Source organism: Vidua chalybeata, chromosome 3 (genome assembly GCF_026979565.1).
Source record: "Vidua chalybeata isolate OUT-0048 chromosome 3, bVidCha1 merged haplotype, whole genome shotgun sequence".
Classification (NCBI taxonomy): domain Eukaryota; kingdom Metazoa; phylum Chordata; class Aves; order Passeriformes; family Viduidae; genus Vidua; species Vidua chalybeata.
In genome coordinates this window covers 40661254-40686640 of record NC_071532.1, presented here as the reverse complement: position 1 = coordinate 40686640, position 25387 = coordinate 40661254, and the positions used below count along the sequence as shown (strand labels likewise).

Sequence of the window (25387 nt, the reverse complement as noted above, 5' to 3'; positions counted from 1 at the left end):
CTTTCACATGGCTAAACCAAATGGATTACCCTCTCAGGAACAAAAAAAAAAAAAAAAAACAAACAACAACCAAAAAAAAAAAACCTTTAAATTATCCCTAATGTTTGTAATAGTGGCCTCAGAAAAAAACTGTACATAATAAAATACAGTCCACATTGTGATAAATATCTCAGTAAGGAACCCTTCAATAAAGATATGCATATAAATCTTGATATGTCACTTCTAGGGCAGAAGCAGAACATTTTGTAATTTTGCCATGATTGGTGTTTTTCCCTTTTACAGAAGGAAACATCTGCATTGGCTCGTATTTGATTTTGGCCCCTCAGTACCACACAGCATGGGTGGGAGGGCTGGGAGGACTTTGTTGATGTTTAAAATATTTCCATATTGCTGTTTTAATTCAGATCACAAACACATCTTTGAAGTCAATTTCCCAATCACCTCCACTTACTTGGCCTCAGATCATACAGAATGGTCTTAAGAGCACAGAGCCTTCAGACAGAGCCAACCTAACATGATTTCAGACACTAAAAGGCATCCAGTCATAGAACTGGACAAGGAAGAGCCTGAAAGATCTCCAAAACCTGAATCTCCTAGTGCTCCACACTTGTTGCTCATGTAAACATAGTCTTTGCCTTCATGTGTCTAAACCAGGCAATTTTTTGTGAGCACAATGCTTTCAAGAGGATAATTCTTAAAAACCCCAACTAATTAAAATGTCCAATTAAAAGTCCTTTATCTATGCCAAAACCGTGTTATGGTCTGTGATAAATATTGTATTCCCGTGTTATCAAAACACTAACAGCCAGACTAAAAACTTTTCCCCATGTTGAGGGTTAATTAAGGAAGAACCATTTGCCCCCAGCACAACTGCTTTTGTCAGTAAAAGAAATAGGAGCTCTATAGACAAAGCTTTCTGTCGCTTTTGGAAATCAAATATTTTCAGTTGGATGGGAAAAATGGAAAAAATAACTACTGAAAGTCCTTTTTGTGAATATAGTTATAACTGCTGGTTTTCAATAATAGAGATAAAGAACTAAAAGTAATATTGGACTAGAAACACTTACACAAACTTAAGTGTCCCTTCACAGCCAGCTTACCCTCAAGTTCATTTCAGTCAGGACAGCTTTTCAAAGGGAACAGAACAATCCTCACAGAAATGCGTTCACAGACAAATTGCTGACGTTGTTCAGCACCGTTATTTGGCAAGGTCTCCAGGCAGATGGGTTTGCTAATGACTTCTGTAAGGTGCTTAAGTCAGAAGCTACTGTAACACATGACTGCCAGGTTTAATTACCCTGTTAATACAGCCTAGTGGATATAGTTTGGTATGTAAATAGTTTTTGATGAAAAATACAATGCAAAATGGTCTTTTAAATTGATTGATTATTTGCCCATATACAACCTTTCCTAAGAAGTCTCTCAGAAAAATTGTTACAGCAGTGACAGACATTTGTTCAATTTATAAAGCATTTCTCAGCCAATGTGCACTAACAATGGACATGGAATTTTAGTTGCATGAGTTGAATATATTTTTAATTATTCAACAGTTTTCCATAGGTTAGTCTGAATGCATTCAGCAGCCAAGAGGAAACTGGGATAAAAGTATCGTCTTGAACTCTTTTCTCAGGGTAACTCAAATGTGCTCATTAGCTTCATTTCATTTTGAAAAGGTGTCCTTTTTTTGGTGTAGACCCTAAGCTCAGTACTGTCCACAAAGCATCTCACATATGCTAACACTGCAATCAAATCCTCAATTGCTGGCACAAGAAGATGGCATGTTAACTGCTACAACTAACATATAAGGCAACATGAAGAAGCTAAACTTCTTCTGAACATTTTCTCCAGGATATGGTTGTCAGTAAAGCAGGATTTTTTTTCTCCTAGGCCACTAAGGTGCCTATGAACAGCCCAAACAGCTTTTGTTCAGACTGGGGAAGCCACCTCCTGGGCTCCAGGACAGGATGCACCAAAGAAATTAACTGTGATAATGGTGGCAACCCCTCCTCAGTGACAAGAGATCCTGGCAGCTCTGAGGGGTTGAACTGTCTCTGGATGGAGAGCTGAGGGACTGAGCTGAACACAAAAACACGAGCTATTACTGGTAACAATGATTTCAGATAATACAAGATAAAATATTTCAAGTTTAGATTTTTAACATTTATTAAAAAAGCAGGATGTATGTTCATTTCAAATTAAACAGTTAAAAATGCTAAAGCATACAAACAAATCAGTTGTGTACTAGCAGCATCCAATTGTTAGAATTTTCTAGAACTCCTCAGTACAGTCTTGGCAAGCTCAAAATATTACAACTTGCAACCAACTGACCTCACCATAGTGCAGATAAAACAAACTTTATAAAAACAACTATTTAAGGTTAAATAAGCTTAAATAAAGGTGTTAAATACAAGACACTTGATCAAAGCTTCTGTACAAAGAGAAACAAATTTGGCATTGTACAACTGATTGGCTGGCTCACAGCATACATGGTTTCAATAGTTAAGCAGCGTAACTGTTTAGCTGAACATTAACTATACAAAAGAAACTGAAGCTGGCAGTGGGCTAACGCCAGTGAGCCATTTACAAGGCATGTGCATTTTTAGAAAATCAGAACATTGTTTATATTCAGGCACCATTTGTTCCTGCAAATAAATAATCTCTAATGTATCTGCATCCAAACTAGTGTTAAACACATCAGTGCTAACATTTTATAAACACAGCTCTGTGACTATTCACTATACCTCCATTCTTATTGCTATGACAATGTGGACTGTGGAAATAAAACTACTGTACATACAAAAAAATAGAGCACCTTTTAAACATTAAAGTATATGTCTGGTTATTCTTTTTATCTTACAATACTGAAGCCCAAGCTAATTTAAATTGCTTTAACATCTTCACCAGCACACCTGAAATGCAGGAACTAAAACCCCAAATATTCCTCTTCAGGCAAGCCCCAGCCAGAGCAACTTCTAAAAATGTCTAAAATGACACTAAGGATTTTTTACATTCGTCTGCACACAAGCAAGTATCTGCCATTCTCTGCTTTCTTCATATGAATTTAAAGACGGGTTGCCACAGTTCTCTCTCCTTTTCAGATGAATAAAGCTGGACAGAAAATGTAGCAGAAACACCTAAAATGGATTGTGAACACAGTGAAATTATTACCCCACTAATTCAAAAGATACAGCTGTTACATTGTTCAAATAAGTCTTTTGCAGGGCCCCAGCCATTAGGATTTTTTGTCTATCGTATTAAAAAACCATTCTGTAAATTTCCTCAGTTGAGCGGCTGCTGTTTGAGACTCTTCCTGAAGTCTCATGTTATCTTGTCTCAGGTGCTGCACCTCTGCTTGGAGAACTGCCTTGTACTGTTTTTCCTGGTTAACAAAGATACAAGTTGAGCAAAGTGAGTAGTTGTGATGACAACATTTATTTTTGTCGTTAATATTTCTATGGAAGTCATAACAGCTATATTTTGTTGAGCTCCCTAATTTATTCTCACAACTGTTAACTGTAATTTAATTCCCCAAATATGCTCCAACAACTTCATTCATTCCAAGAAAATATTGCAAGCTAAAAAGAAAACTAGATGTTACTTTAATAGAAAAATTAAAGGAGTTTACACCATTTAACAAAAAAAAAACCAAAAAAAAAAACAAAAAAAAAAAACAAGCATTAAAAGCATAAGAAGCTTTTAGCTATAATAAATCATACGTGAGAGCCCAGGTTATAAGTAATTGATTTCAAGCATATGTTTAAGGAAGAACAATATCTAATTTCAAATCTTTTCCTTACGTGATTATTTTGTTATCAAAAGCAGCCTCATTTATATTATCCTGACAATATCTCCAGCTTGAAATTTTGGCAGCAAATGAGGCACAAATCAAGTTGTTGCTACATGACCAAGGTAGCACAAGGCAACAAGGATGACAAAACTGGGGTGCTAACTACTTAGCAATGGTGCCCTGACGGTATCCTATGTTAAATCCAAAGTACCATAAAGGAAAATGAAGTGTTTCCTTTTTTCTGGAGTATGACTATTTGTAGGACTATTGTTCTGGAGTGAAGACCCATAAACTACATGGCCCTGGACCAATTTCCTCACATAACCATTCCCACAGGACCTTCAGTACCTCAGTGCTCTGATCAACCACTGAGCTGTACAGTCTAGTTTAACTGATTTACTTCTTTCAAGCCCTTGATGATCTCTGTGTAAAAATAAAACTACTAAAACTGGGGAGTGGTTATGGTGCTAGTGGTATCTTACCTTTCTCAGGTCAGTTTGTAGCTGCCGGAGGATGACTTCCAGCTGGTTTACTTTTCCAGTCAGAGTACTTGGAGCATGTTCCCTGTAAAGTAAATCACTGCCTTGACTTTGAGTTAGTGAAAAACATTTTCTCCCCAGCTTTAGCAGAGTTACACTTTTAGTAATAGCAAAGGAACCAATCAGTTTAGGCATAGTTAGGAAAATAGAGACAAAACCAGCATCAGTAAAAGACTATTAGTAGAACATAAATCCAGTCCTGCAATATCTGAAATACAACATTGCTTCTCATGCAAATCAGGCAGAAGTAACAATGATTTTAAGAAGCAATGTTTTAGGAATGACTTGCACATACCCTCACAGTGCAATTCACACTCAGTGCTCCATGGTGTGCAGGCACATTGGTTAACAAGCTGCTTTCTGATAAGGACTGTACTAATCTCAAGCAAGATGCAGCAGCAATTACTGCAAACCAAAAGAGCTGTAAAGAGTTCTTTTGTCTACTGTGCAGTAGTGTCATTTTTAGTAAAGGATAAACCTATGGCTTAATGGAGACAAATATTTTGTTTAAAGGTCAAAACACATAAAATATTGCTACAGGTTAATCAAATGCATGACTGAAGAAAAATACTGAGAATAGCTTCTGTTTTCTGAATGACACTGAGCACTGTGGGAGACAGTTCCACATACATTATAGATGCAATTAGCCATCATGTGAGTAATTGTGTCTAAAAGGGAGCAGGTGAAAAGACAGGCTTTACATTCAAAGCTGAATCAGCTGCTTCATGCAATTGCACAAATCTGACAGGTTTGCCATGGCTAAAAGGGGAACATCTTTAACAGTCTTTTGCAATCCTTACTGATCATTAGCCTTGGGAAAGATATGGACTTAGAAGTCATTGCAATAAATGTGCTTTACCATGTAAGCAAGCTAATTTGTGTAAAATTGGTCCAAATTAAAATGTGATAGTCTAACAAGCAAGAAGACTTTTCCCTCTATTTCCCATTCTTCCATTTCTACAATTGAAGAGCAAAACTAATCAAAGATGTGTTTTTCTTTTAAAGCGTGGTGGTGGAACAGATTATACTGCTGAATCTATAACAAGAATGATTTTTAAATTAACAAGTATACTCCTTAGAGCAGGATAGGTGGAGAGTCGTGGGGGGGGGGGGGGGGAAAGGAATCACTTCTCTCACAACACTGGGAAGAATTTGAAGAATTGGGTAGTTTGGCATAAATTCTGCAGTCCTCTGTTATAGATTCTCTTGATTAGTTCACCTCTGCATAAAAGAAAAACTACTGGTTTGCAAATAGCAAATAGTTCCGATATTGCATACAGGCAATTTGACATGCAACATTAAGAGAAAATCTTTCCTTAAAATACTTTTGTAAGAAATATGCTTCAATTCTGACATACCCCACATCCTCAAGAAAGTCTTTTCCATCTGGGGGACTCTCATCCAAAGATAACTCCTGTGTTCCTTCCAAGCCCTGAGCTTGCTGCATATCATTCAAGGTGCAAAAAGATGCTACTCTCTGATCTGTAAAAAAGAAACATAAGGATACCTCTAAAACTGGACAAAATAAAAGGCTATATTATAGCCATTATCCTTGTTCAGTTAGCGAAATGGATGTAGGCTTCTACATCTCAGCTTTGAAGATAATCAGCAGATGTATGGACCAACTAGTTGGCTTTCCCACACCTGCATCCAAAGGCCACCCCAAAGCAATTTTTCTGTGTCTATCATCAGTATGACAGTTTTGTCTGGACCACTTAATGTTGATATGAATAGTAAATTTGTCTTGATGAAATATGCAGAAAACCATTACAGAATTCAGGGCCACAACCAACGACAGTAATAATTCAGCAAAAAGGTTTGCATTTTTTCCATGGACTTAAAGCCCTCAGATTCCTCAGATATCTTCACAGCTCATTTCATACTGCTTTACTGTCTCAAGCATTTGCAGAAGCTGATGGTAATCTGCATACTTGAAAACCAATAAATTCACACTATTTTTATCAATTGAGTTTTTATTATAGGTATTACTAAAGCACTCTATTATCTGTATTGAATTTCACTAGAACATAATCTAACAAGCACAGATGCAATTACCTATGGATATACAGTGTGGTTGCCAAAATACATCAGTCACCACATAATAGAAGTATGCCATGCAGATCATCATTGCACAGAACAGGAGTAAATGATGCATTCATTAGGATTTATTTTGTCTTCTTAAAAAAAAAAACAAAAACAAACAAAAAAAACAACCAACCAAAATCCATATTCTGTGGAGATTGATTTAGCTTATTTCTGCCAAACAAAATCCATGTCTATAGGCTTGTATGAATTCTGGCGACAACATGCCTGCTTTGCCCTTTCTCCCCTTGCTCTACCGCCCCACCAGGCCCAAAGCTTGCATTATCATGCAAACATGCAAACATAGGAAGTATTAAAAAAAGTTTACAAAAGGCAAAAGTCATCAATCCCCGACCATCACCTAGAAACGGCGTCTGATGACAGAACAGCCCAAATTCTTCATCTGAGTCAAAACCTGCAATAAGATTTAGAGTGTTCCTATAAGCAAGACAGTCCATCTCCACTGGGGCAGCTGTGGCTCTTGTGGCAGTGCACGCAGTGGGATGTTCCCTGTACAATGTCTGCTGGCGCTCACTCCCAGCCTTGCCAGGCCATGTCTACACAACACCAGCATTACAGGAAGCACAAAGTGCCATGCCCCACGTCTCGAATAGCAACACCCAGTATTGTGACACAGCATGGCAACTTGGCAGGCTATGTAAGACAACAATCCTTCAAACTCTGAAGGACACAAACAGTGAATACAGGCTAGATCTCTTCAAACAGGAAGGACAAATTTGTTGTACCAAACGAAAATCACTAAAAAGCTCTTTGTTGGTTTTAAAAATCCCTTCAGCATAGCACAGATCACCAATTCATTCTATAATACAACAAACAAAAGTTGCATGTCTGATTTTGTCCAATTTCAAAGACTGCAGCACATTTCCTCTGCTTTTAGCCTCATTTCTGACTACTGATGGATCTCAGCAAATATGAACATGACTATTCCATATGTGCTGACAGTAAGGTAAGAATATAATTTTAAGCACATAATCAGTGACATCATTTGCAGATTTGAAACCTACTAAGATAAATAGATTTACTTTGTACAGATAAATAAAACTTAGTTTCCCAGATCAAACACAGTACATAGCCCAGAAACAAGACAGTGTAAACGAGTACTCTGAAGTACACAGATAACTGATTTCACCTTTATACTATTAACTTTTTCATTACAACAACTAGTTTTTATAAAGAAAAATTAAGTGTATTTCTGGGTATGATGCTGTAGACCTAGGTTCTGCTTCTTACAAATTAAAGGGACCCCTCCTATTCAATTGAAGCAAAATGTACATACTAAACAGAAGAAAATACATGTAAATCTCAGAACTCCTATTTTTAACTGAGATGTCCCTGCCAAACTTCAAAGAGATACCACCCACAGAAAAATATTTGCAAAAAATATGTTGGTCTTTATACTGAAAGTTAAACAACTGACTTAGGAAGACCAAAGATGAGACAAAAATTCATGCTTAAATTTACAGTAGAAGAGTCATACAGCTGTAGCCACTAAGAGTTTGAATCTGTATTTTCACTGTTCCAGGCCACTAACAGAGGCCAGAAAAAACTCCAGGCAATTTTGATGTACAGGAAGCAGAAAAGGCTAAAATGAGTATAGCATGAAGCCACTCTCTCATTGTTAAGGTAAAGTCTACCCACAAACATATACTGACATATGCATTAAAGCAAAGAGATTTACACATGCATGCCCTAGAAATCACCAAATGTTAACTAAATATTGACATTTTTTCTTTTTCTAGCAGTTTAACACACTACTTTGGTTAAAATAATTATCCTTCATGCTAAATGATCCACTTCTTTCTCATTATATTATGTGTAGCATTACATTTAGCTATGAAGATTTTAAATCAAAGTATTAAAATAACATTAATTATAATAGGACACATGTTTCTGCAAAGATAAATTTGCATTAAGAAATACCGCATTTTGATTGGTAGACATCTAGACACCAGTAGACATTCATAAAAATCACCTGGAAAAAAAATCAGGAGTTGAAACCACCAATTTTAATGAACAGGGACGTCAGAAGGACTGTCTTAGGCTTTTAATGCTCACAATATTACTTATCAAACACTAAAGAGCTTTTTTAAAGCATAATAAAGTTTGAAGTAGAAATAGTACAAAGTTCTATTAACAACAATTTTCAATATATGTATTTGTGTCAGTTGTTTTTTATAATTACAGTAGCAGGTATGGGCATCCAAAAATGCTTCTCTTTTTTGTCCCTAAAACATGGAAAATATCTAAAGATCTAAAAAGTCATCAGCAACATAACACATATGTTGAAGGCCAGTCCTTCTTCCCTAACTTGAAGATCTATTGGAAGGGTAACACAAAGAGAGAATTAAAAAATTAATTCTCTTATTTTCCCTTAGTCTTTTCTGGGATTTCTCCTTTTTCAAATTTGGCTTTCCAACTTATTCTAGAAACTCCCATATCTATCTTTACTCAGTTGAGTATCCTTTCTTTCTTTTTGATTCTTTAACTACTTCTTTTTCACCCCAACTGCCCTCCCTCCTTTGCCATAGAGTCACATACAGTCCTATCTATTTTTTATTGCTTGCTTCAGGGATGGATACAGAAACATTACAACAGAGTATTTCCATCATGTGAACTGCTCCCTGGTTATATCTCTCTGCATTTCCCAAGGAAATAAGAGATGGGACCTGGAAATAGCCTATCCATGTACGACAGAAATGGGAGGATTCCCCTTGCTACTGACTGGACTGATGTTAGCATGCATGCAAAATATAATCTCTGGAGAAATATCAGAGTCAAAACCATGTCTTGCAAAGGAAGGAGTGCAGAGTGTTAAAATAATGGTCCATTGTGCTGCAGCTTATGGGTGCTGACCTTCCACAGAGGCAGCTCAAGCAAAAACCCTTCCCTGATGCAGCTTCTGAAGCTTGTGGAGTTAATGCATGCACAGCTCTCCATTACACTGTGAAGACCATCTTAGGAATAAAAGATTTTCAGAAAAAGTTTGAAGTAAATATTCAGCTTTGCACAAAGTTTCTTGTCAAGCAAATGTTCACATGCACATATGTATAATTTATATGCAACACATTCCTTTCCAGTGATCTTTTATGACATGCCTATCAGTTACTCTTTTTAAAATGACTTTCAAATTGCAAGACATAGGATGAAGTTGAATAAGGGTTTAAAAATTCCATTCCTTGCAAAAGTTTCTAGTTGCAGCACTATGAATTTAGTCAAAACATTGTATAAATAATCTAACATATACAAAGATGTCTCTACTGTAAAGTCCTAAACAGAAAATAATTATAGTCCTTCATATAAAAACAGATTATTATTTACTACTTAAATTCTTACAATAATTCAAAAAACATCTAATAAATAGCTTCTATCTTACAACTCAGACCATCAGTTCTTCAGCATTACCTACAGATATATCTAAGTTATTTGCAATTAAAACCCAACAAGTTAATACCCTTCCTCCCTAGGATACTGTGGGTTAGCTGTATTGCTCTACCTCTCATTCTGAAATTCAAATGTAATTACACTTACATAACACTTACCAAAGTGAAATTATTTTAATCATGATACTAGGTAGTAAAAAGAATGAAAATCTATTAGTTTTCAAAGAAAGCTAAAAATAGAGGAGCATAGCAGGTACAAAATGATCTTTCACTCAGCTGAACTCAACATTTTCATTAGTATTTAAAAATATTCTTCAAGTACAAAGTTACAGAGCTAGTAATTTACTGATGCAAACCTTTTTTTCAGTAGTTTAAGATGTCAGTAACAAAGGGCAGGATGTTCCCTAAGCAATCAAACATAGGAATGCATAGGAAGAGCAGACAAGATTCTCAGTGTCACAGTATTTCCTGCCAGCTACCACAGCCATGTTTGAGTAGTATTGAATAGTAATGAATGCACATCAGGTCAAGGAATAATACAGTTCTTCAAATTCCTAATCATTGCTGTTGGTTTAGGTTTTTACAATGCCATTTAAATTAGTGTAACAAGCAATTCTGAGGAGCTTTAGTCAAAGTGAACTTTAATCATTACTTTGGGAAGGAATCAGGAATCAGAAAACTTAGACTTCCATGGTTTGGAAAAGCTAAAAAAGATCCAAGTCACTAACTTCACAGACAGTTTTCACAAGTTAAGACCTGTATCTTATACAACGATGACTGTGGTAACATCATCCTTACTTACAGATTACATTCAGTAACACAAGCAACCCCAGTTAATAGATGTCAGACATTTTAGGACATCACTAAAAAAACACCTCTCAAACAACAAAACACAAACATTCAAATGTGTATATTTGTATAAACACTCAAATCAACATCTATTTTCTCTGTATAGACATTAAGTGTAGGTTTAGCTCCCAGAGGTGGATGAGATTTTTTCTTGGTTAATCTGGTTCCATAATTTAATAAAGCAAACCTTGTCTATATCCTGCACCCCAAATCCTGCTGCTGGAAAATATACTGTATATTTCTCCTGGTCTTCAAGGGCTTATGAAAACTGAGAGGGACCACAACATCATTTGGACTACACATGCCAGTTTATAAACACAACACAACAAACTCTGTGTTACTCCCAGTTTCATTTTAAACATCTAACTTAAATATTTTGAATTTCTCCTTCAAAGATCTGATCTTGCAATTGATTACAGAAGAAACTTAGGCACTAAAGTGGAGGAATTGCATCTAAAATGGATATAGAGTGACAGTGACAATCTCAGTGACAATCTTCAACACTGAGAATTGATACTGCCAAAAGAATTAAAAGGCTACAGAGGTAAACACTGGATTTTTGTAATTCAAAATGTGGCTAAACAATATATATTAAAAAAAAAAAAGTTTGTGTACTGAACATTGATCTTTATTCAAATTTTCCTGTTACCTTCAAACGCTCGTGCAGCATCTACCAGGTGAGACCAGTCTAGCCCTGTGGCAGTGTCTGGCAGGGGCATCAGGCCAGGATCATTGAATTTGGCTTTATCAGATAAGGACCCATCTGAGAACCAGAATTCATCTAAACAATAAACACAATAATTAGTCTTCCTATAACAATTATGTACAATTAATTTTGAAGCTACTATAATGATCTGTAAAAAATGTATAAGCAAAAAGTGCTTATCTTCATTTCCCTTGTGTTTCTTTTCCTGTTCAATACTCAGTATGGGCAGAGCAATCTTTAAATGTTGGCAAAGTAAGATGGCAAAGTTTTAAGGGGAATTTTTTTGGCGCCACTGCACATGGCGTGTCCCTCACATTTTCATATGAACACTGTGTGAGTAGGCAACATCCATTCTAAAGCATAGCATATTAAACCTGAGCACTGAGCAGAAAAGTTGCTAGATACACCAAATTATATTTGTGAAGCAATATGAAAGATATTTACATGCATAGTTTTACTCTGAAACTGAAAATATTCCTGTTCCAGAAGCAATTTTAAAAAACACCTGCTTTTCTTTTAATGCATTTGTAAATTCTAGCCTATATCCAAGTCTCCTTTTCACATTGAAAACATTACCCTATTAGTTTAACATCTGTAGCTGTATTTCTGAGGATGTAAGACTTGTGTGAGATTTCAGAATGAGCCATAACACACATAGTTTTACTCTGAAACTGAAAATATTCCTGTTCCAGAAGCAATTTAAAAAAACCACCTGCTTTTCTTTTAATGCATTTGTAAATTCTAGCCTATATCCAAGTCTCCTTTTCACATTGAAAACATTACCCTATTAGTTTAACATCTGTAGCTCTATTTCTGCGGATGTAAGACTTGTGTGAGATTTCAGAATGAGCCATAACACACTGTAAAAGGTACACAAATCATATATTAAATAAAATGTATACATGATAGACTGTTCAAACAAACGTTTCAGTTATGCACATTCTAGAATGTATTACAAATATACATTTTAGTAGAGGAGATGCTAATTTTCATAATTTTCTTGAATATCTTTACATGTTCCTACTTTGTCCATAGTAATCTTCACTCTGATCAATGTGAATATGTTAAAAAGAATACTGAATAGACACACAGAGTAAAACTGATCATAAACCAAAAATATTATTTGAAATCACATTTCATCTTAACCATAAAGCCAGCAATGGAATATAATAATTTCATCACATAGTATAGTCAGGCAAAGAGAATTTTTGCTTCAAACATATCCACTCCAATGAAACAAAAAGGTCAAAATAGTAATTTTTCCTCAAATATTTCAGGAGGAAAAGTCCATCTAGTCATTCCAGTGATTTAAACTATAATACCTAAGACGAGTATTTTTTTCCAGGAAAAAACCAAACACAAAAAACAATGAAGGAAGAAATGCATTCATACAAGTGGAAGACACATTATTGTTTAAGGAAATGGCATGCTGTCATTGTTCTGATATTAATGTCCATTTGACTTAAAGATTCTGACCTAAAAATCCAAAGAGAGTAGGCTGTTACAAAGCATTCCACTGCACAGATTGAAGCATATGATATGCTCTATTCTTTGCAGAAACCTTGCTTAAAAATAATACAAAATAAGAGGAAAAAGAAAGTGAGTGAGGCTTAAAATCCTCTGTCAAAAATTAGAAGTCCCTGCAGAAGAGGTAGAAATTGTGTTTACTGTGGAATTTATCTTGTTCTGCACTTTTATGAAAGATGCAGTATTGTTACATTACACTTGGAAGTGGCTTGACAAAACTGTAGAAATGTCCTTCTCAAAACCTACTCTCAGTATGTAAAAGTGGATGCTATATGAAATGGAAAATATAATATAAACATATATTCTACTCATATATCTGTACTAAGATTCTATTTTCAGTTCTGTATAAACATACATAAAGCCTTACCTAAGGCTACCTTTGTTCAAATACATTGAAAACTGAGAGTCAGAGCAGTCTCTGAACTTCTGTGTATCACTTGGGAATGGTAAGAAACTTATTTGTGGAAGTACAAATGTTTCATACATCCCTGTTGTGGAGAAGAGACAGAATACCTTATTTGAAAGACTGGCAAGCCAGCTTTTGGTTCTAGACCAACAGGCAGGCCCTAAGGGACAGCCCTTGCTTTTGTGTGATCAGCCTCAAGAGGCTGATTGTGAAACCTGTCAGAAAGAAGCCTGCTCCCAGCGCGATGCTGCCAGCTCTCCAAATTAAAGTGTAGGAGTGATATATTCACCAGTAGTCATCCTTCATTATGCATTGTCTCTGTGAGAACCTCAGTTCACCTTAGGGTGGATCCTATTCAGTTCTGCATAAGCCCTGACAGAGCCTGCCAGAATAGAGATTTGAATATTGATAGCTCTGAAAATGCAAGTGCTCATGCTGATGGCTGAAACTCTTAAGTGGAATAACTGAACAGGCATGAGTATGCCACCACAGAATAATTCATTTTCAAGACATAAATTGTGTTCTTCTGCAATGGGGGAGCGAAAAGAGGGAGAAGAAGAAAAAGAATAAAAATACCAAACATGAGCTCTAATGATATAGGCCTTGGTGCCTTTGAATTTTAGAGAATATTGTTTGCTTTCCAGGAATGCTCTGGGTAAGAAAAATTACTGCTAGCCTCCTGTATTTGCATTTCTTCCCTGCTCTTTTTACCTTGCTGTTCTCTTACTCTGTCTGTGTAGGACTGTCACATCAGTAGCTGTTGCCTCATTCCCTTTTTGATTTTTGCAAAGGTGGCAAGTGATTAAGCATGCCTACCTCTGTGTGTCCAGAAGGACATGCCTAGTCTAGTAGGCCACTGCTTTACTGTGCATTATATTGACTTTTGAAGCAACACAATTTCCTTTGAAGAAGTGTTATTTTCAGATTTAAAGATTATTTTATTTGTTGTACTACTCTTGGTATAAATTTATTAATCTTGTAGTTTCCAGTCTTTTCAGTCTTTTCCTACACTTAGGAATTTTATTTCTTTTTATTACTGATGCATAAAAGTATAAAGCATTATCAAGAGTCCCTATTTTCACCAAAGTTGTGTGGTCAGTTCAGTTTCCAACACAGCTCATGAAACTGGTGGTAATTGGTCCTACATACAGTCATATTCAAGAAGTAACTAGTTATGCAGAAAGAAGATTCACCTGACTTAACCTATTTTACTTCCAAGACAATTATCTTGCTTCAGTTGCAACTGCTACTTTTGTGCAGAGATTGTAGATCATGAAAAAATTATCTGCTAAGTACTCCTTGCTTCAAACTAGACATGTCATTTAACAAGTAAATTCTCTCCAAAGCAGCTGCAAGTGAAGAAATGTATCAAATCTCACACAAATGTAAATCCCACACTCTGTGGGATGTCTGTTTTTCTTTCCTGCAATCAGTAATTATATCTCTATAGTCCTCTTAAGCAACAACTTCTGCCTTCTGAACCCTTCCCTTCTTTAGTATTGCCTAGGGCTGCCTCGCTTCAAGGATGCCAGCCTGCTCATAGGCTCTCATGCACATGTGCTTCTGACAAGCACTTTTTCCTTCCCTTCTCTTACTGAAGATAGCCTTATGTTCTAATAAGGTGAACCATTCACCATGTGAGAACAGGTAACACCAAACACGTTCTCCTTCGGTTTTGTGAATTAATCAACAGTCTTTATCAGCTTGCTGACAAACTGATTTCCAAACAGCTACCATTGCACATCACCAATATACAGTGATGCTCCTTCATTTTAACATTGCTTCTTATCAACAAGTTTACTTTTGGATTGAAGCTAACATGGGTAGTAAGACAGTTTGAAGATCTATGACCATCTATGACCATAGCTGTAGAGACAGTTCCTGCACTTATGGCAGCCTTTTCCCTATGCCATGTATAATCTGAGAACTTTCAGAATTTGTCAGTATATCATAGTAAAATATTCCCTTCCTTATGACCCTCTTCACTGCAACTATCCTGCACCTTGCTCCTTTCCTCACAGCACAGGAACATCCTGCCAGTTTATTACTTAGGGCATTTTTGTGCTTCATGATGGAATGGACCACGGTGCCTGACATGTAAATCAGATTGTCTCCATGTGTCTCCCCGGGTTCCCCACTTATGTTATTACACTAGTTCAGTATCAGTGGTTCTCATTGTTTTAATTCTTTCCCTGCTCATTCACCTGCCATGAATTTACAAGAAGGGCATAGATTTGTACCTGCAACTATATTTAGAATCAGTCAGTATGAACAGCACTGTCTCAGTCAGGGAATCCTTAATGTCTCCAAGGTAAAATTCCAGAGTTCTTACCTACACAAAGGTAGGTAAGAACTTACCTCTCCCTTCTGGTTTAAATTAAAAATAAGATAAAATTAAATTAATATTTCTACATTTGTGTACTGTTTGCAATCAACAGCACTGGACTGTCAGACTTGGCAATTCAGGCTTTACTGAAAGCAACTCTTTTTTTCATGTCACTTCCCCAGTGATAAAACAATAATTAAAAAGTCCTATAGCTTCACTTTTCCCATCTTCTTCTTACAGTCAGAGGAAGTTTCTGTTTCTTGATTTGTGTGGCCATTTTGTCTCATAATTCTGATTTCTCAGTAAACTGAAAGCCTTCAGGGCCACCTATTACTCTTTGGTTTTGGTGCTGCCTTGCTTACCTATTAATCACACTTTCCCTTGCTAGAGGGGTCTCATGAGATTTGGTGCTGCCACAGTATTTCATGCTGGATAATGTGCAAGAATATACCTTTCTAAAATTGATTTCAGCCAAAACCATGCTATTTCCACTGATATCTATAAATATTAAATATCAGTAAAATTAAAATGCTTTGAGATCATACACAAAAGACATTACTATGACAGGATATGAATCCTGATATCTGAAACTACAACCTTATGTTAAAATTATAAATGAAAAATAAACCTCTCACATCAGTGTTGTAGAATGCAAATACCTACTAGGCACTGACTACATAAAACCTTCCTAAAAAGAGACGAAGTTTGTTTCTCATATGGAGATACTGATTAACCTTATTTTTGAAACATAGGTGGGCAAGCCATGATGTGGTTTCTTTCAGAGTAATTACAAATAACCAATTAAATCACCCCTGAAACAAACACCACGAAATATCCTATATAGCTGGCATTGATAAGCACTTTTAAAACACAAAACCAGAAGCAGAAAATAGAGGTTGCATATGAAAACAGCATGAATTGTCTTGGATCAGTTTTTGATTGACAGGATACTGATTTCATGGGGTTTTTTTCCAGTTATGTATATGCATATATATAACTTCCTATATCTAAGAAGCAGCAAGAATGAAATATTAGGTGTCTAAGACAGAACTAATACAAAATCCACTAAAATATCACTGCTGGAGGAGCAGCATAAAGCTTGGATGTACACAGTTAATTGCCTTGTGCCAATCTCCTGAAGAAAAGCAAGCTGAAGGTTTGATCTCATGGCATGTTTATGCACACAAGAAATGGCTCTAAAAAACAAGGCCTAACATAGACAAAAAAAAAAAGAAAATACAATCAGGATGCCTAACGGTGTACTATATAGCTCCCTCATAGACTAAAAAAATCCACTGAATTAATCTCCAGTGAAAGAAAATGGATCTCCATTTGCTATCCGTACAAGAATAGGATCCTCTCAGATCAAATTTATAGTAAAGAGTTTCACTCTGATAGAAGAATATTTTTAGAATGGCAAAAGGTACACCAAGCATGCATTCCCATCTGAGGCAGGAATTTGGCACTTGTCTGAGATACCAATTTAAAATTAACCAGTGGTTAGTGACCAAAACTTGGTCTCATGGCTGAGGCCACTCTAACTAGGAAAGTGTTTTGTATACAAAGCTCATTTCTCAAAGTTAAGAGATGACTACTAGTTCCTGAAGGACATGATGAATGACAGAGCCCTTTTTATTGCTACTTCTTTTAAATCATCTGGCTGCATTCTCCCTGGATGTGGGCCTAAAATGTCCTTAAATCCTTTCAAGAAATTCACCCACAGCTTCTTAACTATGGACTTCAGAGTCCATTTTTTAAATTGCAGACAGCTGTGGTGCAAAATTAGAGTAGCTAAAGAAAACAGGGTTTTTTTTCCAGATTGCTTGTCAACTCCAGGTATCCACTATATGTCTGCCTAAGCATGTAAATTCAGCATTTTTTAAAAAAACAATTCACTCTTATTAAGTAAAAAAAATATAGATATTTAACTTAAATATACATATCTGTCTGTGTAGATTTGGGCTTTTCATTCTTTTTTTTTTTTTTAATTACTACAAACTTCATAGCTCATCCTGGAATTATTGCAAGCTAAGCAGATAATAAAGGTGTCACAAAAATTTCACAAGTAAAAAACCACATTCATAAAATAGTTTTAACTTAGCACCTCAGACTACTCTTCTGCAGCCATTAAAAATGAAATGTCATTTGTAAAGGTTTTACTAATATGTTAAAAAAAAGTACCAGCAAATTCAATTTGGAAATAGAAGTCAAAGTCAACATTTATTGCACATTTCCTTTTAAGATCTTACTAAGAGGATTATCTAAACAATTATATTTGTGAATATATATTTCAAATATATTTGTGAATATTTCAATAATTTAAGTGCACATAAAATTAAAAAAAATCCCAAAACAACAAAAAGCAGGCCAGCTTGGCTTAATTAGGCCACCACTGGAAAATAAAATGATAAAAGTATCTTCAGACAAAGGTTTTTTGCCTATCAGAGATTTCATGAAAATTCTTTGAGAAGTAAAGCCACCATTGTCTCCAAATATGATAAATATGAAAACATGATAAATATGAATTGAAGTAATGGCAAGCATGAGCATGTACCGCTGACCAAATATTTTTAGTAGGATAACTAGAGCAGTGACTTGACATTTCTTAATTTCACTTTAAAAGTAAAATCTCACTTAATACTTGGTGATTTGTTGTAGTTTACTACAAATATTCCAAACTCAGCAACGACAGTGACAATGACTTACTTCTCAGATTTCCCATTCCAGGAGTCAGGCTCATTCTGGGAGGCAGTGTGCTATGATACGGTGGAGTAGTGCTGAACAAGATGTCATTTGGCAAGGCCTGGTCTATCATTGAGCTTCGAGAGCTGGCATAGGAAGATCCCCTTCGATTGCTACATATGCTTTCATCAGAGAGGGTGCGGTAAAGTGTCCTCCGTGGGGAAAGGTTTCCATAAAATGAAAACTAAAGATAAAAATAGGAACACATATTGCTGGTTGAAGTGATTCATACAGTCATATCCCCATCATCAGTTCTTGGGAGTGTTTTTCTGGACAGGCACTCTGGAATTCTTGAACCAATACAGAAGACCAGAGATTTCTTCTGCCATATTAGATCTACTGGGGCCTCAAAAGAGTTACTGAACTGAATATTCAGCCTTCCTCTCAATATTTTGGAACATATCAGTATGAATTAATCAGATACTGTGCAGTTTTAGCAATCACGAAATGTTAAATGAAAACTTCATAGCCTTATGACAGCAATGTTTTACAGAAATGTATATAAGGTTACCAACTCTGGCAAATATGTATGCAAGACTATACACAGAACTGTTTGATTTTAATTTGAAATGACCATGCTTTACTGTTAAACATTCTGAACTGATATCTGCTGCCACATAACTCATTGGATGATAAAAACAACTTGAGACTCTGCATCTCTCTGGATATCACATAACAGGCTTAGAAAAGAGGGTAACAGGGTTCAGTGAAAACTGCTTACGCATTTCAAAAAGTTACTTCGACCACGACCCAAATATCTACAGTAAAACAAGATGCTACTGTATTGTAAAGCTGGACCATTCCACTTTTTAAGTCATTTCTTAGCACTGCAAACACAGTTTTCAGTGCATCTACAAAGCACAGTTAATGCCTTCATTATTTTACTGGTTTGTCCTGCATACAACAATTACATGTTTCTTTGTAATTAATTGTGCATTCCATGTTCCCTATGCAAAACAAATGCTTAAGAGAAATAGCTTTTGCAAACACTGAATATAGTGTAGACTCTCACATATTCAGGAAATTCATTTCTGACTTCACTGTCAAAGGTAACTGGCTCACAAATATCAAGGTTACTACCCTCCATGCAGGCACAGCCACAGACTGTACACTGCCAGCTCCTGTGGCTGGGGCTCCTTGTGGGTCAGGGCCCATGGTCTCACTTCCTTACTTAACTTTTGCTTGGGTGCCTTGGAGAGGAAGGGGATAGCAGTCATTTATCTCAGCCACACCTCTCCTCTCTTTGTTGATTCTTATTTAGGCAGCCAAAAATCCTGGCAGTTCTTGGAATCTTCACAAAGCCCCTCCAATTATTGTATCAATCATAAATCATAAAAACCTCCAGGACATGACCCACAAAAATTCAAGCATATATAATGCACACTTAACATACCTCATATTATAAAATATATATCATCTGAATTTTAAATTCAACTCTGCACTTAGAAGATTCCCATATGTTACTTTTGTTCAGACATAATGATTATGCTGTTGTATAAACAGAGTGGGTTAAGAGAGCATTGACTTAATATGGAAGTGTGACAAGTATCTCAAGTAATTTAATTGCTTTGTTCTTTATTTCACATAAAGCATAGCATTCAGAACCATTTACTTTGGGGAGCAGCAAATTTTAAGATCACTATCCATGTATTGTGAACTATTAAGCATTACCAATTGTCTTCATACTATAAAGATAAGATCCAGGCTCTCCAGTAGCACTGACAATTATGCCTTTCTGAGCAGCTGCCACTGATACCTAAATGAAACTGACTTGGATTTCTAGCAGAATTGTTGGTAGTATTATAGGGCAGAGGAAAGTGGGCTTCATGTGTTTTAATATCACACAAGATGTACAAATTTGGGCCTCCTTCCTTGAAAATGTCACTTTTAACCTTTCAAATTATAATGAAGTTGCTCAACCTACACTCACCTCTGGTCAAGCTAAGCAAAGACATACTTAAACAAATACTGGATTTTATAATCATCAAAATAACATTTCCCATCCTTGTGGGAAATGATATTTTGGGACTTATGGTCATCCCCATAGAATAAACTTAGCTTGTACAAAACAATATTGCACTCTGTATAGCAATTTTGGGCATACCAGAAACCCATTTCTAAGGTTACTGAAAGACTGAAACACATAGAGCCAAAGAAAGTAGCCAACCTTTCTTCTCCCTTCCTCCATAGAGAGGCTGTCTGGCAGCATCAACTTCAGAAAATCTTCTTTGGACAAGACTTGCTGGCTTTCAACAATAGCATTCCTGACAGAAGTTTGGAGTGGACTCGATGCAGACACAGCATCAATATCATCATACACTCTGTTGAGAAAATGGATGTTTTTAGCAAGAAATTGGATTTGAAGACTGCAATAATTTTCTGTCAAAGTGAAAATTGTTAGAATTATCTCCTGACACAGTACACTGTTTAGAAATTTTTTTTGATCACTTTACCCTTATGATGAAACTATTTGTGGGTACAAAATGAAATTCTTACACCACTGAGAAATGGAGTTTAGGAATACTAAAGAACAATTTAAAAAAGCATAATCCTTATTTCTCCTATCTTGCCTCTCTTTTTTTACACACCACACTTCTCTATCAATACAAAAGTTATATTTATTTCAACATTTCCAAAGGTTCATAATTAAATACTTTAACTTTTACTTCCATAGCAAATTTAAAAATCAATATTTTATAGTACAATATTGCGTCCAACTTCACAATCTGGCAAAATTACTGTGGTCATCACAGCAATGTTTGAAGTGCATTGGCAATCAATTGCCCAGTTTAAGTATATTTTATTATCAGCAATTTCATAAAGCTATTTAGATAAATTAAACAGGTGTCTTCTTTAATTATCAGCACATAAGAATCTAGTTACAGGCAACAAAAGACTGTCAAACTGAATTATTAACTTTCAGCTCCTTCCAGTGAGAAAGGAGAGACAGGAGTTTAACAGGCTTACTCGAGAATGTAATGGAAGGAACTGGAGACTGCGACTCACAGAGAACACACACTGGAAGCCATTGCTCTCTGCCAAGTGCAGCCTCATCAGTGACTGTCTTCAGCAGAGAGAAAATAAGCTTTGCTATGGTAAAGTGTAATTCTCAGTGAATTATAACCTACAGTGGCACAAAATTCAGCAATTGACCTGATATTCATCATCACTGCTAATTAGAGATGCTATTTTATTTCAACATAATTATCCTCAGAGAGATATTTCCTCTCTGTGATATAGAGAGTTTTCCTAGAAAGAAAGAGGTGAGGCAATACTGTATGCCATGGAAAAATCTGAAAATATTTTTTTATATAGGAAGTGTTGTCATATTCAATTAATAGTTCTTTAACAGAACTATCTTTTGAAGATAATTTTCTAAATTGCCATTGTTTCATTCTAAATACCCAGATTCATTATGCAATTTTATTTTAAGGCTGCCATTCAAAATAAGGAGAAATTGTTTCAGTAGTTCATTGATTTCAAAATCAAAAAAACTGTGGGAAACACTGAGGATAGTCCACTATAATTTAAATACTACTATGATCAAACAATTTATGTAATTAAAACATTGTGGGTGAGGAACGAAATCACCTCTATGTTAACACTAAGGAATACATATAACCAGGACAGAAGGGTAGCAACCCCTTCTACTTTTGAAAATTAGGAATTTAAGAGCTTAACTTCAGATTCATATTTCATAGCATATATATTCTAGCATATATTTTAAAATATTACTCTTGCCATAAATACGCACACATATTCAAAATTAGGTATTAGATAAAAATAACCCATTCCCATTAAACAAAGAATAATCCAAATTAAACATTTGAAAATGTTACATTATATCCGGTACTGCCTGTCATTTTGTCAATTTATTGAGATAGACAGTGGCTGGCTATAATTTATTGAGAAACAGCAAGAGAAAGAAAGCAAGGACATTAAGATGATTTTGAAGCCAGCAGGAATTTTAAGCAGCAGATCCAAGCATTACTTTTTTATGGATGCACCACTATGAAAGTATTATCTCTCTATATTTGAGATACTGCATGTTTTCCTTTGAGTTCAAGCCTTTTTCTTCCACCTAAGAACAACACATTTCTCATGGACTATTCCAGTGTTACAGAAAAAAATACAGAATATTTAAAGGCAAAACAGAATCTGTAATTTTTTTCTATCCTATTTTAAAATTGATTTTCACTACCCTTCTTCCCCCAACAAAGTAAAACAGACTGCTTACTCATGGCATTCTGAAACTTCAGATTCTTCAGGCGTAGGACTTCCTTCTGATTTTTTCCATCCAATGACATATTTACTCACTGCTCCTTGTCTGTGGTAGGATTTTGAAATCGACTCAGACATCTGTTGACTACTATTCTGTGACACTATATAAACTTTGGAGGTATCTAGGGAGCCACTCTTTTTGGAGCAGTGTGTTGATGGGCTTCCTGAATGATGTGACCCACTGGAAAAGTGAACAAAACATACAAAAGGAAAAATTAAATATGCTATGCAACAACAAATCAGAAACGCTTCGCCCGGTATGCGGCAATAATTACCACAGTTAAGTTTTTCTGAAGGTTAAAATCAATGAAGCAAGATTGGCACAATAATTTTCTACACACCAACTGTGTGCACATTAAAGCTCTTTGAGAACAGAATTGTGATGAGTTTCTAGAACAAACAATGTATGGAATTCAGCTTGCTGAAATGCCAATGCAAACTGATGCAAATCAAAACTAAAAGCCTAAATTCAATATAAATATATATATATATATATATATATTCAATTTGTCTGTGCACTTTTAAGTAAATACGTACACACACATTTACATAAAGAACTACATAGGGAATTACTCAAATATCTCCCTATTCATAAAACCTATGTGCTTTTCCATTTCACAATAATTTTTCCAATTGATGCAAGATTAGCCTGTGCCTTTCAATCAGACATACTAATATTAAATTACCAGCAAATTTAACAGAAGTAAATTTCAGCTCAACAAGACAGTCCTCTGCATAATTTTAGCAGCCTCTTTTATTATGAATAATAGCACCAGTAGGCACTAAGACATACTTTAAGTGAAGACTCTAAAACCTATTTCAAATAAACTAAAGCAAACACTTCCTTGAAGAATAAATTTCTCAAAATAACCATACAAGACAAATTCACTCATGTCAAGCATATAAGGAAATCAGTATACAAGGTATTATTTGGTCATTTTCTTGTACTGATTGACACTGAAAACAGGAAAATCAGAGGGAAAGAAGAACAAACCACTTTCTTCTATCCTTTACAGAGTAAAAACCTTAACACATAGACCAAAGCTTCAATTTCAAAGTCACCATAAAATGGGAACTGGAAGATAAAGGCAATGAGCTATAAAAGTGTACTTTCAACAAGATTTACAACAGATGTATCATGCACACGTTACATTGGTAACCAAAAAAAAAAAGCTGAAAATCAACCATAAATGATGTTCAACAAGCAAAACTATAAAGCAGACATCAGAATAATGTAAATTACGGGGGATGGCATGCAATGCAGTTTCTCTATATGTAAAATTGTCCATCGTCAATTTTTCTGATTTCTCTCAGCAAACCAAAAGTATATGAAATAAGTTCTAGGTGCAAATGTCTCTCTTATTTCTGGATGTTTTCCAATTTTAAAAACCTAAGCAATTTGCAAGGGTCATGTATAAGGCCTCCATAAGATCTGGGAGGAGGTGTGGCTATGCTTTCCAGGCAGACTCATCAAAAATTACTTGAAAACGGCTCATACAGGCATTTGAATACAACAAAAACATAAAAATCTTTTCAGTTCAGTTTCAAAGAAGGGTAAACAGAGTAAAGCCAACATAAAAGTTACCTGTATATTAACCTATGATCCATACCTCCTAGTTTGTAAGAAACACATACCTGGAATGAGAGGAGATTTCACTCAGGTCTCCCATGCTGCCCTCAGCCGCTTGACTGGTGGAAACAGCAGAGGCATAGCTATGAACAGCATAGATCTTAGCTGGATCATCGTCTGGCCCCGGAGCCTCCGAAGCCTCTGTCCACTGCTCTGTGTGGCAGTGCACTCCTGACCTGTTGCCAGCCAGGTGCAGAGGGGCCAGCAGAGGAGCTGGCATGCAGGGAGCTGTATCGATCCCACTGTCTGTAGAAGCCCCCTTTATATACGTTAATCCAAGCAGCTCGGGATCCATCAGGTCTCCAGAACCAAAGTGCTTCTCATCACTGTTGCTGGATGTATTGCTGGATAAGGTGTTGCTGCTGGAGTGACTTGAACAGCTTTTGTCCCCAGTCTTAACAACAAGAAAACAAACCAAAAGACATCCCCCTCAAATTAAATAGTAAGAGATCTATTTTCATATAAATTACTGCATTTGTGCCATTCAAAGACCATTTTATTATTTTTTACAGTATGCTATCATATAACTGCAAAGTATGAAAAGAGCCAATTATACCACCAGTTCCTGTGAAATGAATTGCACAGCTGGCTGGACACATTAAAGGTTGATGTCACTGCAAATAAAAAGGCTCTAGTTCCATCTTCTATCACAAATCTTAAAATCAGAATTGAATTTTCTGATTATAGGACCTGCTTAACAGCCATAAAATTGCATTTCTGAACAGTGAAAATAAGCATTTGTTAAAGCTAGAAGCCTTCGTAATTATTTGTTTAAACAAGCTCTACTGCAAATCTGAAAAACACCAAGGACTGAATTATTGTTGGCTTTTTCTCAGTGTGGCTGAAATATGCAGCTCATTGGATCAAATCCAATTGGAAGTGTGGCTAGTTAAATTGAAACCAATTGTGATGTATGTGTACCAGATGAAAGTAACTTAAGTCATAAGGCCCTAAACTAAGCATGGCTATTGAAGTGGAATAATTACATCAGACTTTGTGCCAATAAAGTCCAGTGGCTTTGTTGTTTGCTTTTAAAATAAATTTTATAGAGAGTTGGATTCACTTATGTCTGTGACAGTAGCCAGAATAAAGGTAGATGGACTTCTACTAG

General features: G+C 35.8%; 1 protein-coding gene across 4 annotated transcripts in view; it reads right to left on the bottom strand.

The window, feature by feature from the left end:
* Nucleotides 1-2133: 2133 nt before the first annotated feature.
* Nucleotides 2134-25387, bottom strand: part of SIPA1L2 (signal induced proliferation associated 1 like 2) — a 122928-nt gene continuing 99674 nt past the window's right edge. The window contains exons 15-23 of one of the 4 annotated variants that reach the window (XM_053938494.1): nucleotides 24282-24670; nucleotides 22603-22827; nucleotides 20533-20686; nucleotides 18330-18549; nucleotides 11308-11439; nucleotides 6770-6823; nucleotides 5685-5808; nucleotides 4270-4351; nucleotides 2134-3379 (exon numbers count right to left, since the gene is read on the bottom strand). In XM_053938494.1, coding sequence (XP_053794469.1) covers nucleotides 3233-3379; nucleotides 4270-4351; nucleotides 5685-5808; nucleotides 6770-6823; nucleotides 11308-11439; nucleotides 18330-18549; nucleotides 20533-20686; nucleotides 22603-22827; nucleotides 24282-24670 — 1527 coding nt within the window. In that variant the 3' untranslated portion in view covers nucleotides 2134-3232. Of the gene's footprint in view, nucleotides 3380-4269; nucleotides 4352-5684; nucleotides 5809-6769; nucleotides 6824-8349; nucleotides 8402-11307; nucleotides 11440-18329; nucleotides 18550-20532; nucleotides 20687-22602; nucleotides 22828-24281; nucleotides 24671-25387 lie in introns of those variants that run through there. The other 3 variants (XM_053938495.1, XM_053938497.1, XM_053938496.1) reach the window with 3 other exon arrangements.